General features: G+C 38.2%; 1 protein-coding gene across 8 annotated transcripts in view; it reads right to left on the reverse strand.

Moving 5' to 3' along the window:
- Positions 1-12,743, reverse strand: part of usp15.L (ubiquitin specific peptidase 15 L homeolog) — a 52,015-nt gene extending 39,272 nt beyond the window's left edge. For 2 of the 8 annotated variants that reach the window (XM_018252505.2, XM_018252502.2), the window contains exons 1-4: positions 12,578-12,740; positions 4,100-4,227; positions 2,683-2,813; positions 594-720 (exon numbers count right to left, since the gene is read on the reverse strand). In XM_018252505.2, the coding sequence (XP_018107994.1) occupies positions 594-720; positions 2,683-2,813; positions 4,100-4,227; positions 12,578-12,666 (475 nt within the window). In that variant the 5' untranslated portion in view covers positions 12,667-12,740. Of the gene's footprint in view, positions 1-593; positions 721-2,682; positions 2,814-4,099; positions 4,228-4,806; positions 4,908-12,577 lie in introns of those variants that run through there. The other 6 variants (XM_018252501.2, XM_018252500.2, XM_018252504.2 and 3 more) reach the window with 6 other exon arrangements.
- Positions 12,744-17,289: the final 4,546 nt, after the last annotated feature.

A 17,289-nucleotide genomic window follows, 5' to 3' on the forward strand; every position in this document is an offset into this window, starting at 1 on the left:
TTTCTCCAACAACTCCAGCTATCACACCACACAACTTGATGTACAGTTGTCTGAAATTCCTGCCCAGATTCACCAAAGGTGGTTGTTGTTCACTTGCATAATGAAATACAGGCAGCACTAGACTTCCAGGACATCTTAGTTGAGTCGAATTTTATTCCCCTCTCCCCATTTGCATTTCCCCTTAAATTGACAATAGAGGTTATTTACATATACCCTGGGCAGAAGTTCAAAAGTACTAGAGCTCACCTCTTAGTGCTCATGCAGAGAACACTTCTGCCCAGGGACTAGATGTGCCCAGAGACAGCAGACACAAGCCAGCCCTTTCCTTACTGCCTTCTAGGAGGAGGGATGCCTAGGTGCACACTGCCTAAAATGTTCTAAATTACCCCATATGTGGAATCCACTGCTTCCGCCATGTCTTTAAAATTAATTTACAGGCACAGCATCTCCCTATCCATGAATGGGCTAGATTTTTGTGTGCAAATGCAAACTTTTGCAAAATCTAATATAAATAATAAGAAAAAACAGAAGTGTTCTTTTAATACTTAGAAAACTTAACATGATGCAGCCACTGTGAAAAAATAAAAACATACCGATTGTATCTGCTTTGCTGAATCGTCTTGTGACAACGTTGTTCATATTTCCGTTTTCACAAAGTTTTAATTCAGTTAAATAAACTTCTACTTTGCAGTGCTTAACAAACATACCCTGTTCAACCACCTGTAGTAAAAGAAACAGAATAAGCAAAAGGAAATATCTAAGGATGTAACGAATCCACTATTTTATGATTCGGCCGAATCCCGGGTCCTTTGTGAAATATCGAACTAGGGATGCACCGAATCCACTATTTTGGATTCGGCCGAACCTCCGAATCCTTCGTTAAAGATTCGGCTGAATACCGAACCAAACCCAAACCTAATTTGCATATGCAAATTAGGGTTGAAAAGGGGAAAACATTTTTTACTTCCTTGTTTTGTGACAAAAAGTCATGCAATTTCCCTCCCTGCCCCTAATTTGCATATGCAAATTAGGATTAGGTTCGGCCGTGCAGAAGGATTCGGCCGAATCCTGTTGAAAAAGGCCGAATCCTGGCCGAATCCCGAATTCGGTGAATCCCTATATCGAACCAAACCCTAATTTGGATATGTAAATTAAGAAAAACAGAAAGATAAAGAGTGGCAGCAAATGGTTAAGAAAATGTTTACTTCTTTGTTTGTGTGACAAAAAGTCACATCATTTTTTGGATTCGACCAGGCACTTGGATTTGGCCTGTTGAAAATGGAATTGAATTCAGGATTCAGTGCATCCCTAGAAATATCATATTGCATCAGAAAATGTAACATATGTGCTGGACAATGCAAAGCTTTACATTATCATATAGATTTACCTAAAGACTTTTTCCAAAGAATAATATGCATAAAATGTACAGTCTATATAATAAACAAAGGTGATCTTGTAGCATTCTATGCTCATGGCCAGCTGTTCTAACAACAGCTCTGTGTTTTCATGCTTGACGGATAAAATAAAAATGCATATGTAACAAAACATTTTACTAAATTACACCAATCATATCTTTGCTTTCAATTTCTAACATTCATTCAGCAAAAGTAATTGCTAATTGGTTGCTACTGGTAACTACACTCGTGCATATAGCACCTATGGTTGTCACCACATTCCTATTCAAATTATTTTAAGCACAGACTAAGTATAATGTATTGATGAATGAAAAATTAAAAACAATTGAAAAGTCGCTATGCTTCGTCCATTACATAATATTCTAATACAGGTATGAAACCTGCTATCCAGAATGCTCGGGACATGGGGTTTCTGGTTAATAGATCTTTCAGTAATTTGGACCTTCATACATTAAGTCTACTAGAAAACCATGTAAACATAATTAATAAACCCAATAGACTGGTTTTGCTTCCAATAAGGATTAATTATATTTTAGTTTGGATCAAGTACAATGTAGTACAATGCTAAATCAAGTGCAATGTTTTATTATTACAGAGAAAAAGGAAATCATTTAAAAAATGTTGGATTATTTGGATAAAATAATTCAGAGCTTAATGGGTTTCCGGATAACAGATCCATTACCTGTAGTTAATTATCTATTTAAACAATGTGTTATGATTATAAAATTTGCATCTTGCTGATTGGTTGGTGTAGTAATTCATTTTATAATTCAGAACTAAGGAGCTGAGTTATTAAAATCTGAAAATGCCTTTTAGTAACTTGAGTTTTTTGCAGAGACAAAAATTCTAATTCAAAAATCATTTTTAAAACTCAAATTCTAAAATGTAGCAACTAGAACCTGGCAGATTTTTGCTGCTGTAAAAATCAATGGAATGTGTATTCTCAAAATCTTGCTCAACTCTGATTTATTGAAAAATACTTTGAGATTTTACAGACTACTTATGAATGCATTTTTTGTGCAATCAAGATTTCATATATATTAATTCTAGGTTTTTTCAGAATTAAAAAAACTTGAACATTCAAAGTTCAGCAAATCAGCCTGTGTTATATTTTGTTTCCAAGCATTGCTTAAGAAATCTGTGAGATCCACCTAATGTTCCAACTGCATCAGCATTATAATCAACATAAAACACATATATTAAAGACTAATAAAATGTACCCGCAATGTAAATAGAATAGGAAAACTAGATATAAATATTGAAATACCTTCCGTGCTATAGGCTGCTGGCTTTCTACCACAGAATACCAGCTAACAAACTTGTTCCACCCTTCAGTGGGCAACAAAATGTAGTCAAGCTCATCGATAAGATGCTCCTTAAGAGACTGAGTGTCAGTATCTGTAACAGAGATAATTGCAAAATACAATTTATTTCTTTGTACAGGTATGGGACCCGTTATTCAGAATGCTTGGGACCTGGGGTTTTCCGGATAACGGATCATTCCGTAATTTGGATCTTCATACTTTAAGTCTACTAGAAAATTAATTAAACATTAAAATAAACACAATAGGCTGGTTTTGTTTCCAATAAGGATTAATTATATCTTTTTTTTAAATTCAGAAGAAAAGAGGGATACAGAAGAAAAGAGGATAAAATAAAAGGAAATAGGGGAATATGCAATCAAATCAACGGTTGATAACAATACAATGCTGCATGTCTCATCTTTAAGTCGATCCATGTGTTTCACAAAAATATTGAAAGTTTAACAATTATAAAATAAAATAACGTGAAAAATGCAGACCTCGTTTACTTTTAACCCTAAAGTGCTAAATGTCTCAATGTAGTTAATCCAAGGTGCCCATATTTCCCAAAATTGACCACTTTTATTGTGTATTATGTGTGTGATTTCTTCCATTTGTTTTATGTCTAAAGATTTCCAATTTTTTGGTATAAGTGATTTAGCAGCCTGTAGTAAGTGGGATTAATTATATCTTAGTTGGGATAAAGTACAAGCTACTGTTTTATTATTACAGAGAAAAAAATAAATAAAAAATTTGTATTATTTATTTATAATGGAATCTATGGCAGACGGCCTTCTGTAATTCGGAGCTTTCTGGATAATGGGTTTCCGGATAAATAATCCCATACCTGTATATAATTTCTGTACAACATATGTTGTAGTATAAAAAAAAATATGAAAAATGAATATGAGCTTCATGTTGTGGAAATATGGAACTTTCTAAATATAACCGTTTAAAAGCTCTGTACCATTTCTGAAATAATCAAGTTAATACCTCTCCTAGAAACATGTCTTTCTTCTTACAATAATCATATTTTTCATTATTTTTCAATGTGTTAGAGCCAACAGTTTCAAAATTACCGACACAAAAATTTAGAGATACATTGCTAAGAGGGGAACAGTGAAGAATAACTTAATTATTCTAGGAAGGGTACAGAATTTGTAATGGATTATATTTAAAAAGTTTCTTATTTACAATAGACAAAGCTCATATTAAATGGTTTTATGTCTCAGTAGTACCTATACCTATATATAACCCAAGCTTCTGTTCATGTGACATAACACTGAATCCAAGTTTATACATTTTATATAGAGTTTCTTGATTTAAACTAACAAACCAAAAAAAACTCCATGCGTTAAAATAATTAAAATATTAGGAAACTACCTTTGAGGAGTCCAGAGTTATCAATGGGGCCCGGATACACATTCTGATCTCCCATCTGGTATTTGTCCCAGCTGTCAAACCCCACATACTTTTTCCACTGTTTAAACCAACGACTATCAATCAGGTACCTAAAAGAGAAGAAAGCGGAATGTATTAATAAAATCTAATTATTAAAACTTGGACGAATTTAAATGACCCGAAAACTCGATTGGAGTTTTTTCTCTGAAAAAAACTAGAATGTCAGGAAGGCTGCAAACATCTGCAAATCAATCCCTGGGCCTCTCCCATTGACTTAAATGGTAATTCTGCAGGTTTTAGGTTTTAGGCAAATAGTCTAATTTAAATCCTTAAAGGGCCAGAGTATGATAAACCTCGAATCAAGTTTGGATAATTTGACAATTTTGACCATAAAAATTTTTAAAAAATTCGAATTTTCAATTCGACCCTTAATAAATCTACCCCTTAGACTTTTATGCTTGCAACACACATTTTCACAGTTCCACAGCCCTTTATAAAGATTGTTCCATCCTGCACTAGTGCAGCATACAAGCCTAAGTTACCATTCATACAGCACAGACTGGTGTTTTTAGTTTCTCTTTACAAAATTAAAGAAAACATACTTCAACTTCACTTTCCAATATATATTAACTAAGCAATTCCAATTATTTTAAAGTTGTTTGTAAATTAGCAGATAAAAGTTGAACCACCTTGTCAACTATTGCTGGTCCTTGTACAGAGCCAGGTTATTAGGTGGGACAAAGTGATATTCATCTATTCTTCACACATGCCTTCTTAAAGTACATCCCTAGAACAGAAAAATTTTGCATTATCATAGCAAATTCATCTACTTCTGTTAAATAACAGAAGTCACCTTAAAGGAGAATTCAACCCTTAACTAAAAAAAAAACCCCTACCCTAAGTAGATCCCCCTCCCTCCTCCCCCCAGCCTAGCTGTCCCTTCCCCCGGGGAAATGCCCCTAACTTTTACTTAGCCTTCTTAGCCTGCAGATTCAGGGGTCGCAGTTCACAGCAGCCATTTTACGGGTCTTCGGTAATCTGAGACTGAGACCGGCAAAGCGGCACATGCACAGTTTGAGCAGTTTCCTGGTTTGCGACAACTGCACATGGACGGAAATTGCAGAAGTTCCAGAAGATGGCACGAAGACCTGGAAGATGGCTGCCATGAACTGCGATCCCTGAATCTGCAACGAGGGGTAAGTAAAAAGTTAGGGGCATTTCCCGGGGGGTAGCTAGACTGGGGGGGTAGGGTTTTTTTTTTTAGTGAAGGGTTGAATTCTCCTTTAAAGGAGAAGGAAAGTCTTTGTGCACTTGGGCGTGCCAAATGTTGGGCACCCCCAAGTGATTGCATTGACTTACCTGAAACCACGGGCCAGTGCTCCTATCAAGAGAAAACTCCAGTGGCCCGGGGTTATAACATTGAGCACCACAGAGCGATCCTTAAAAGTCGGCTATTTCATTCAACTGCGCATGCGTCTGCCCCAGGAAATTTGAAGAAAGAAGAAACCAGAAGAGGATCAATCCGTGGTGCTCGCTGAAATAACCCAGGGCTGGTGCAGTTTTCTGCTGATAGGAGCACCGGCCCGGGGTTTCAGGTACGTAAATACAATCACTAGGGGGTTCCTAATATTTGGCACCCCCAAGTGCAAGATGACTTTCCTTCTCCTTTAAACTTCTGAATGATTTTAAATACTGTAATATTTAATATTAGATGGTAGGTTATCATTTTTAGTCAACCTTGTGATTGCTGTTGGCACTTTTTGATATCTGCAATCCACCCCTCTAATGCCGCACAGCAAACAAATAAAACAGGATTAGGGTATTACCAAAGGGTTAAGGGTAATAATATAACTGCAGGAGCAACTAGGTCCCTGTCAGAGTCCTATCTGATGTAGCCTGTCCATTGCTGATATTATGGGTAGACTCATAGCAATTAGTGGCACTATTATATATTGAAGTGCAATCAAGCAGACATGGGTTTCAATGTTCGGCACTACTGCCACTACTAGGTCTTGGAACTCTGTAGAGCTCATTTACAAAGCACAATCACAATTGCGGTGTGCAAAGATGTAATTAGTGGTTGCACAAATCATTAAAGGTACTTGCGTCTTAAACTGTTTCTTCACTCAAGTGTTTTGGCATGATGTTGCTTGCAGGGCACCTACTGACTTTAGGGAACCCTGGAGCTTCTGCAACTGATCCTAACAGTGGGATCAATATAAGCAGTGTACATGCTCAGACTTCGACATCCCCAATATTTTTAGTGGATCTGATTGGCACTTAAGTGCAACTGCATATATTTTAAAGAACAGGCCCAGACCAAGCTGGTTGGGTGCCCAAGCCAACCCAGCCGGCCACTTTGCCCCCTCCCTGGTGAGTGTGTAGCGATGCAAGGGAGCGCCCATGGAAGAGTGCGTCAATTGCCAGTGGGGATCAAGGATCTGGACCAGGGGTAGGCAAAAAAAAGATATACATGCTTCGCGCCCCCACTGTTGTTGCATCATAGGCATGTGCTTCTTCTGCCTATCCCTAGTTCCGGCCCTGTTAAATAATCAGATGAAATTTCACCAAATGCAATACCTGGTAGATACGAGGATGGAATTATTATATCAGTTCTCAGTTGTTTAGACATAACCGGTAGTATCTAAATTAGTTGTATGTTAGTCCAATTAAAATTGAACAACCTGCATTACCAATTTTAATAACCCTCACAGTCCTTACCTTTCAGCATTCTAATACAATATTTTGTTTACAACTTCTTTTCTTAATGGAAATTGCATTTATACATTCCAATTCCCACACCACATACTTTTTGTACATGTCAGTTAATACTGCACTTTTACATCTTTTCCCTTGAGCCACCATGTTGTGTGTCATTCACCTGGCAGGAAAGAATATAGGTTCTAACTGTGAGGGGAAGAAGTGTAAGCTATGTGTGACATTGGTTTGCATGTGAGCATGGCACATCATACAAACCAACTGGCAGAATAAAAATGGCAGTTTTTATACACTGGACAGTCCAATAGCTCATGCTATTATCAAAGTAAATTGTCCATGAAAAAGCATATGAAACAGTGCACATATGGGCTCTTAAATCTGATATATTTTCATAGAGAATTGCAATGTTCAGAGGTATAGTTATCCTTTTATATGAACAAATGTCGGTTCCAAAGACGCTTCTCATGCAGGAAGATCGATCAATCGTCACCTTAAAGGCATGTAAAACATGTCAGGAGGATTCGCAGAGAAAGAGAAATGCTGTGGACAGCTGCAAGCAAAATATTAACAAAAGCTGGAGGCAGAGTACAGTATAACAACCTGATTTGCAGAGTTGTGCTTTTTTAAATAAGCAAAGAATATGCAGAAATATTTTATTATATTTAATATTACAAAGGTTGGGTCTGCTGGAGTGCTCTGCTAATCAGTGTATTCCCAAGACATTGGTTTACAAGAAAGATGTGCTACATGTTCAGAGACACTGCAGTTAATGTTTAGATGGCTTCTAAATCAGCATAATGACATTTTTTGAGAGCTGGAATGCAGGGCTATAATCCAAAGATTTGTTCTCACATGACACAGTTATCATTCTCCCATTAAAAAGATCACAGATTTTTGTTAACACTGTTGTATGAGACAATTTGCAGTTGCAATAAGAAGATCTAGGACAGAAATAAAGCATTGTATCCAAATCACAAATTAATGTGCCTTCGCCACGGCCTTCATTAGGGCCTCCTCCTACATAGTTAGGCTTCCCCTAATGGGAGAGACAGCCCCACAATTTGGGAACCTATGGTTTAATCCCTCTAAAGCTAAAGGTTTTCCAACCCCAATATTAAGTAACAATTTTTGCAAGGATTCCTATAGCAGTGCTCATGTTGAAGGTAGAGTAGCCATATATTAACATATTCCATAGTTAGGCTTGAAATCCCTGTAAAGCAGTCCACAGACAACAAAGTTATGGCATTCAGAATATCCCCCATACCTATACCTCTTCCCTTCTGATTTCCAACTTGGATGCCTTGCTTGACTCATTGGGATGTACTTGCAATGCACCTTCTGGGCTGTTGTAGGAATTTAACTATTTCTGAACAAGTTTACCGCCTGTATGTGCCAATATCAGCGGTGCTAAGCAACAAAGTGTTTGACATTGCTTTAAGTAAAAAAAGGATTTTAAAATAAACATTATAATTTAAGGCAAAGGTAGACTAGAATACCAACTCTATGACACAAACCTTTTATAAACAAAAACGTCATGCAGAGCTTCACATCAACTGTAAGTTTCCAAAGCACTGTAGACTATGACTCCATCATGACTAACTGACTAATTATAGATGTGCTGGAACCTACATGCAGGGGCCATGAGTGGTCTTCTAAAGTTACGGTGAAAAGTAACCACCTATGACGAACAGACAAGAGGCCAAAATTTAGTCCAATACAAAGGCCAGAAAACAGAAACAAGTTAGCGGTGGCAGGCAAAGTACATATAACAGCCAATAACCAATAGATTCACAAAATGATTCAGGAACCAATTAAACAAGGCAGGGATATAGGATAGGCAGACTAGTCTGCTATAGGTAGGCAGTCTAGATCACAGATAGACAGCTCAATGACCAAGCCAATGGTAAACCTGATTGGAGACTAATAACAGAGACAGATGGTAAAAGTAACCTATCAAGATCTCTGTAAAATGTAAGCTCACTCGATTGCAAAATGCGACACTGATTGCAGGGTTTGAATGAACACAGATCTTGACAGGCATATAAGTTTTACATTTTCAATACTTTTATTTCAGGATAACGTCAGAATTTCATTAAGCAGGATCACCTAACCTACATTTTAGATCATAATCTAACAAAACCTAAATCCATTTAGGATATTCTACATTACCATATTAAAAATGATCTTGCAAAACTAGACATACAAAAGCTCTGAAAAATGCAAGGACTATTTTAATTGTAGTCACACCTTGTAAGACAGGTTAGGATACCGAATTAACATGTCATATCCCTACAGTGAAGATATAATTGAACTTCTAAAATAAATGGGATAGAAAAGGTCAACGGTAAAAATGTAAACCAAGTTGTTTTTTGTTTTTGATTTTCATGCCGCAGACGGATCCCTCAATTAAAAGTATACAGCATTGCTCATGATACACCACTGCTCATCACAGAAATATATGGTTATTGTTATTTTATTGAGCTAAAGAGGACAAACAGAGAGATTGAAGCTTCTCAATGTTTGGTCCTTGCAAAGCAGATAATACAATTATATTGTATCTGAAGTATATTGTTAGGGTAGGGACACACTGGGCGATTTGGGGAGTTTTAGTCGCCTGGCGACTAATCGGCGCGACTTTTCTCCCCGAATGCCTCCCCTCGCTCTGCGCCTGGCTAAAATGAAAAATCGCCTGCGCTAATCACACGCGGCGATTCGTTTTCCGAAGTCGCCCAAAGTTTCCTCGTGAGGCAACTTCGGGCGATTTCGGAAAACGAATCGCCGCGTGTGATTAGCGCAGGCGATTTTTCATTTTAGCCAGGCGCAGAGCGAGGGGAGGCATTCGGGGAGAAAAGTCGCGGCGATTAGTCGCCAGGCGACTAAAACTCCCCAAATCGCCCAGTGTGTCCCTACCCTTAGAGATAGAGTCATTTTAAAGTTTTTCTTTTTGATACAAAGGTTTACATATTCTTTAAAGGATTTTGTAATGTATACAATAAGCTTGCAACAATGTCTATATATGTATTTATGCTTCCTCAGTATTAAAGATTGTTGATAAAAATGAATATGAAATGTAGAACTCTATAATTTTGACAGAAATTAAGACTACACAGATAGCAAGAATACCCTGTTCCACCAACTTTAAGGGGACAAAAGGCCCCCCTGAATTTATTTTTACATTTATTTTTAGCACTATTACATTTGCCCCCAGAAGCCCATCCCAAAGCAATCAGTGACAAATGGTAGTGCCCACTGTAGCACAACTTTGCTTCATTTATTTCTATTAAATGGGGGCAAAGTTCTGGAAACAGTAAGTGAGGTGGTTCACAAAACTATATAATAAAAACTAAAACAAAATCAATGGGAAGACTTACTTTACGTTGATGGAATAGGGTACTCTAGTTTTCTATTTATAAATAAAGTGATCCATCAATATATATATATACTGTAAAAAAAACATTATACAAAGTACAGTATAAAGATTTCAAAATTTTGTTAACTCATAGAAGGACTAAAATAAGTGTTGTTTTCTTGTCTGGTACTGTATTTGTTCAAAATGCCTCAATTCTGAAGATGGATGATTATATGCAAGTCAATCCCAGCAAATACAGTTTTTAAGTAAACCTAGGTTCTGATATAAAAACAGGACCAGCAACATGAACTAATGAGATTTTCACTGATATAACTGAATATGTGATTGTTGCACTAACAAGCTAGTGTGGAACAATGCTGTAGTATATTAAAATCTGAACTAAACACTATTAGCTGAATTACGCCTACAGTATGTGACCTCAAAAGTAATGCATTTACGGACAATAATGAAACCAGTGAAAAAAAAAACATCCTAATCTGACAGATAGGAACTGTGAAAAATGTGGACTGTGCACTGATTACATGGGCTGACTACTGTTTTAGAAACACTGATAAGGATACATGACATCTAAAACAATGTCTGTTACACAGCACACCATCTGTAGCCATATGGCAGAGGTTTGTCATCAACCAACTACTAAACGACATCACCTGTTTTACACTTTCAGCATCAGAAATGCAAAATCCCCAAAGCTAAAAATAAGAATGTGAAAAGGACCTGTTATTTGTACAGTTAACATAACAGGGACCACTAGTGATGAGCAAAATGTTTCACAAAGTTTCACTGCAAAAAAAGATGCTCATTGACTCAAAAAAAGACTCAAAAAACAAAAGTCACCAAGGGGAAAAAATGCCCACTGATTAACGTTTTGCAAATTTTCACCGGTTTGCAAATCACAACAGGACAACAATGAGCCAGAATAATACAATACCAAATCATAATCAGAACATTTGTGTGTGTGTGTGTGTGTTATTATAGTTTAAATAGGATTCCTGCCATTTTACCAGGAGTTTGGAGATTTTATTAGATTTATTAATCTTTCCCTTACATTCTGGACTTTTGCTTGTATTGCTCATTTATCAAAGCATTTCCTGCTTTCCTCAACTGGCTAGAAAAAGTAGATGACGTCCGCTGTTTCCTATGGCAGATATCCCGCAATTCAACCAGGGAACCGATTTGCAAAATCCTCAGAGTAGAAACAAGCACGCCATTCAATTTAAAGGGTTGTTCACCTTTCCATTAGCTTTTACTATGATTAGAGAGTGATATTCTGAGACAACTTGCCATTGGTTTTCATTTTTGTAGTTTTTGCGTTATTTAGCATTTTATTCAGCAGCTCTCCAGTCTGCGGTTTCAGCAATCTGGTTGCTGGGGGTCCAAATGACCCTAGTAACCATGCATGTATCTGAATAAGAGACTGGAATATGAAAAGGAGAGGGCCTGTATAGAAAGCGAAGTAATAAAAAGTAGCAATAACAATAAATGTGTACCCTTACGGAGCATTTGTTTTTTAAGATGGGGTCAGTGACCCTAATTTAAAAGCTGGAAAGAGTCAGAAGGCAAATAATTCAAAAACTATATATAAAAAAAAGAAAGAATGAAGACCAATTGAAAAGTTGCTTGAATTGGCCATTCTATGACATACTAAAAGTTAGCTTAAAGGTCTATGAAGCGAAATTGACAGATCAGGTCAGAATGGTAGCAGGTTTATCCTCAGTACATTTTACTGCATGGTAACATCAGTAGTCTTAGCTTTTGATTTTATGTTTTATGCTGGAACAATAATGCTGATTATGTTTTCTCTCCGCATGTGACACACACAGAAAGGCGCATGCAAATATTGATTTTAATGTACATTAATAATGCAAAAAAAATGTTTTTTAAGCAAAAATGTATCTTTGGTTTTACATTTGAAGGCCACTATTTCAGTAATATTCACAACTAAATGAAAGAGACATCAGCAAAGGGTTGTGGGCCCTCTAGGCGGTTGGGTTGGCAAGTGGAGAAGAGCTGAGTGTCCCTGGCAGAGTGGCTGAATGCGAGGGGGTTTGAGGGAGAAGTGCTAGTCGTCCCAAGGCCCCTGAACTACACCAGTACAAGACTTGGAGCCCGTGTGGCCGCAGATGCTTAGGAGTGAGGCAGACAGCCCCCAGCGACCTCTCAGCAGCACTTGAGTGACAATGAACAGGTGACAGATCCCGGTACTGTGTCCCCACACGCTGCGCTGCTGCTGTGCATGATACAGATGTTTTCCCTGTCAAGCTCCTTCTTTACCTCTCTCGCTTCCTGGAACCTGCATTATCTCCTCACACCTTAAGACAGCGAGAACGCGCGCCTTTCCACATCTCCCCACTCCACTCGCCCGTGCTTACCAAGTGTCGCCTCTTCGCAGAGGGGTTTTCAGCAGGGTTGACACTTCGGATCTCTGAGTCTCCAGATCCACCACTCCGCCCTCCGCCATCTTCCTCCACTGACAGCTGCGAGCTGCATTCTGGGAGTGACGTCACGTGGGCGAAGTAGGGAAAAAGCGCGTCCCTGGCTGTTGCTGTTGGAAGAACCCGAGCGGCAGGCGGCTGTAGCGCAAGTGCTGCTCTTGTGCTGGAGACTGTACAAACCAAGTAGATAATCCTCTGCTATTTTCCAAAATTATTAGAGTAAATCATAGACAGATGGCGGAGATATTTTGCTGTAAGATTCCATTTTCTGTCCAAAAAGGCTCTATGTGGGGTCATTTTTAACTATGTAATAAATATACGTTTTTAATGAATATAGAGAAGTTAATTTGTTGCACTTCACCATCCGAAATGTGGTCGACTTACCCTTCCCTCTTTAAAGTGATACTGACACTAAAAAAAAAAAAAATACTCTTTAAAATATTAATGTACATTAAAAGTTACCTATAGGCCATGCTTAAAAATTATTTAAATATTGAAAGAAAACCAATAGGATTGTTTGGCGGCAATACGGATTAATTATATCTTAGTTGGGATCAAGTACATGGTACTGTTTTATTATTACAGAGAAAAAGGAAATCAATTTTAGAATTGTGAATTATTTGATTGAAATGGGAGTCTATATGGGACATGGCCTTTCCCTAATCTGGAGCTTTCTTGATAACGGAATCTGTATTTCCCCAGCAACGTAACTAGAGGGGCCCTGGTGTGGGACGTTCGGAATTCGTGGCGCTCGAGCTGCCGGGGGAACCCTGAGGGGGTGCGGGCCCTGGCCCAATTGCACCCCCTGCTCCCCCGGTAGTTACGCCACTGATTACCCCCAGATAAGATTTCCTTGGGTCCTCTTAGGGTCCAATACAGTTGGTATTCTGTGCCTGATGCATTAAACATGGGTGTGTAATATCAGTCTCACTTAGGGGGCAGATTTATCAAGGGCCGAAGTGAATTAGAGATAATTTTCGAAGTAAAAAAATTCGAAGTAATTTTTTGGATACTTCAACCATCGAATAGGATACTACGACTAAGTAAAATAGTTCCAATATTCGAAGTACTGTCTCTTTAAAAAACTTTGACTTCAATACTTCGCCAAATTAAACCTGCCGAAGTGCTATGTTAGCCTATGGGGACCTTCTACAGCGTTTTTCTAACTCTTCACACATCGAAGTAAAATCGCTCGATCGTACACTAAAATCGTTCAAATCGTTCGTTTCAAACGATTTAATCGCTCGATCGTACGATTTTACTTTGATCGTTCGTTGGACAAATTTGGTGAAAAAAACTTTGACTTCGATATTCGAAGTCAAAGTATTTCAATTCGAGGGTCAAATTCGAATTAAAAAAATTCGACCCCTTGATAAATCTGCCCCATAGGGTTACCACTAACCTAGCCACCTGTCTGGTAACGCATATTGGCAGTGTTATTAATGGGGAAGAAACATATAGGAAGGCAGGTATTTTTCAGAAAAGGTTGCAATGCAGATTGGCAAAAGGGGCATTTGTGTTGGATGTATACCATTAACCTTTTCATATACAGAAATATGTGAATGAAGCAGAGTTCATAAATATCAGTATGAGTCAGATTGTGTGAATACAAGAATCAGCTATTCATATATTACAAAAGAGGGTAAATAAAAAAACAACAGTTAACAATGCTGTATAAAACAAGAGCTTTTCCAGATCGGTAATTGCTGTAAATTTAATGCTGTGCTTGTTAATTATGTTTTACTCTTTTTATAGAGTGCCACTGCGCGCTAACACCTCATTAAACAGGTGCCCAAAACATTGTGAACACATTCTGATGAATTGGCACATTCAACTCTGGTGATCTTTGTGCCAGTTCTTTAAACTCTTATGAAAAAAATTGTAACTGCATGGAGCCACTTGGCATCCCCCAGTTTGAAGACATGAAGTAGTAAGACCAATATTCAGGGTTACTCTTCACTCAAGGGTTTACCTGATGGAATTGCACAAACACAAGTTTCTACTTGTGGGTTGTAACTGGGTAGCTGTTACATCATCAGTGCTGTCAAACAAACTAGTTGGGATCTATGATGATCCCTCAAGGACATATAATAGTACATACATTCAGAAAAACACAAGAACCAGTAGCTCTCTAATGAAAATAATGTAGGTCATTTCATAAATGATGCACTCCTGCCTACCGTGCCAATAGGGACTTAATTATGTTGCTACTGCAGCATAAAACTAACTGCATAATGCATTGATTTGTCTTATATTGGTGTACTAAACACAAGGTATATTTCATTTGGTACTTATACCCATGTTTACACCATTTTGATTATCTTTATTTATATTTTCTTTAATTTTATTGACAAGTGTGCCTAGATTCCCTGCACAGCCCAACTTTATAAAAGTAAATAATTCCAAACAGCAAACTCTGTACCATCTTTCTATCTTTATGAATGTAAAAGACGAGCACAGTATCATCCAATGGTACACAGAGATCAAAGAAACCATAAAAAATGTAGTCACAGTTCTACTGTATAAGCTGCATTTGTATGCTTGTGCATGGTTAAGTCTTTAAGACAACCATATGCTACTGACAGGAACAATTAGGATAACCTGTGATTAAGTGTGCAGTCATGCTTGAAATTCCGGTGAATAATCCTGACTGTGGTCTTTAATATAAGTGCTGTGGATGGGATTTTACAGGTATGATTTTTTTCAAAAAAATACAGAGGGTGCACACTGCAGCGCCACTTGACAATTCAGAAATTCTTTTTATCACTTCAGTGAGGAGCATGTGAGGCATCTTATGTGACTATTAGTTATGGAAGGACTGAGCAAGATTACCTCTGCCATTGACTTCTGCATAACCTTGACAGGTTTTAGCTGGATCAAGCTTTTTGCAGCTTCGGGGCATAATAAATCTTAAAAATTCTAGTTTTTACGGAAACTACCCACAAAAAGCTAAAATTCAGGAAACACACAACTTGCCCTTTCATAAATAACCCCCTTAATATAGTGATTGTGACGTACTCGTCAATCAGGAACCTTGAAGGCAGCAGGTACACTCAGATGCACAATGGAACTCCTGTGGATTCCGGTGTTCACCGATGCCCTTATGGTGCCCCCGGGCTTTCTGCTGCGTAACCAAAAAGGAATTGGTGCGTTTGATAGTAACAAGTCCATAAGAGGTACTGGCAAGGATTAGGCAAAACATAAAATAGGCCAAAAGGGTTGAGGCAGGCGGCGGGAATCAAAGTCAAAAACCAGGAAATTCCAATAGTAAATAATGCTTCAGCACAGAAGCCAGCTTGGGCACTGTTAAAATGGAGAAAGGCATTTTTTAAAGTAGAATTGGCGGCAAAAATTGGAATTTCGTGCCGAAAAATGACGTCATGACACTCTGCATCAAAACCCAAACGTCATGATACTCAGCGTCAAATGCTACCAATCCGACGCCTGCATCACTTGCGCATGGCTGGTGTGTGTGACGTTGCCGGAAGTGTGCTCTTGCGCCCCAGTGGCTGGAGAGATACCAGTCAGGAGGTAAGAGAAGGGCGAAATCACCCAGCACATCTTACAGTGATCTTTAACTAGTGATCCATCTTTTTGGTCCTTCTGCTTTTGCTCTCATTGGAAGCAAAATGTTCTCTTTAACCTCGTGAAAGCATTGGGCACAGGGCTTTTTGGTTCATGGGACCTTTTTGTTCCCTAGCACATTACCTCATATCTTGGCGTCTTCTGGGCCTCAGCTTCTGGATCAGGTAGGGTACTGGTGTGCAATGTTTGATATCCCATGTCTGCCTGTCAGGGCCGCCATCAGAAATCGCAGGGCCCCATACGAAAATAATTCCTGGGCCCCCTGGGCTGCGCCCACCCCACAGGTCCACCCCCACCACACAATAAAAAAAAAACATTGGTGGCTATGGTTCCCACATATTTATAAAAAAAATACTGGTGGTCAGGGCCCCCCCATTGAAAAAAACATTTGTTGTCAGGGCCCCCCATTAAAAAATATTTGTGGCTAGGACCCCACATGGGGAAAAAAATTAATGGCCAGGGCCCCCCCACGTTATAATAAAATTGGTGGTCAGGGCTCCCCTTAAATGTCCATGTAAAAAAACTTGCCCCCCCCAGAAGTTTAAAAAAAATTTGGTGCCCAGGCCCCACCACACAACAGGGACCACAAAGGGTTACATTTAGGGTGTGTATATCCCTGTGTTCACCTGAAGGAAACATTTAGGGCCAGATTATTAAGGGTCGAATAGTAAATTTTTATTTATTTTGGTTTCAAAATTCACGCCTAAAACCTGCCAAATCAATTTACAAGTCAATGGCAGAGGTCCATTTTCCCATTTGAATATGTTTATAGCCCTCCTGACAGAGGTTTTTTGGAGGAAAATTTGATTTGAGTTTCATTCATATTCAATTCGAATACAAATCGAATTTTCGGATCACTCCCATTAGATCTAATCTTAGACATTCAAATTTTTTCATAAATAACCTCCCATTCGAGTTGTGAGTACATTCAAATTTATTCGAGTAGAAAAAAATTGACATCAATTCGAAGTTCAACCTAACATGTACTATGCACTTACTACTGTAATTAGTATTTCAGTACCTATACTGTATATACTGTGTGAACTACATGAATCCCCAATTTG

This window comes from Xenopus laevis, chromosome 3L (genome assembly GCF_017654675.1).
Source record: "Xenopus laevis strain J_2021 chromosome 3L, Xenopus_laevis_v10.1, whole genome shotgun sequence".
In the NCBI taxonomy this organism is placed as follows: domain Eukaryota; kingdom Metazoa; phylum Chordata; class Amphibia; order Anura; family Pipidae; genus Xenopus; species Xenopus laevis.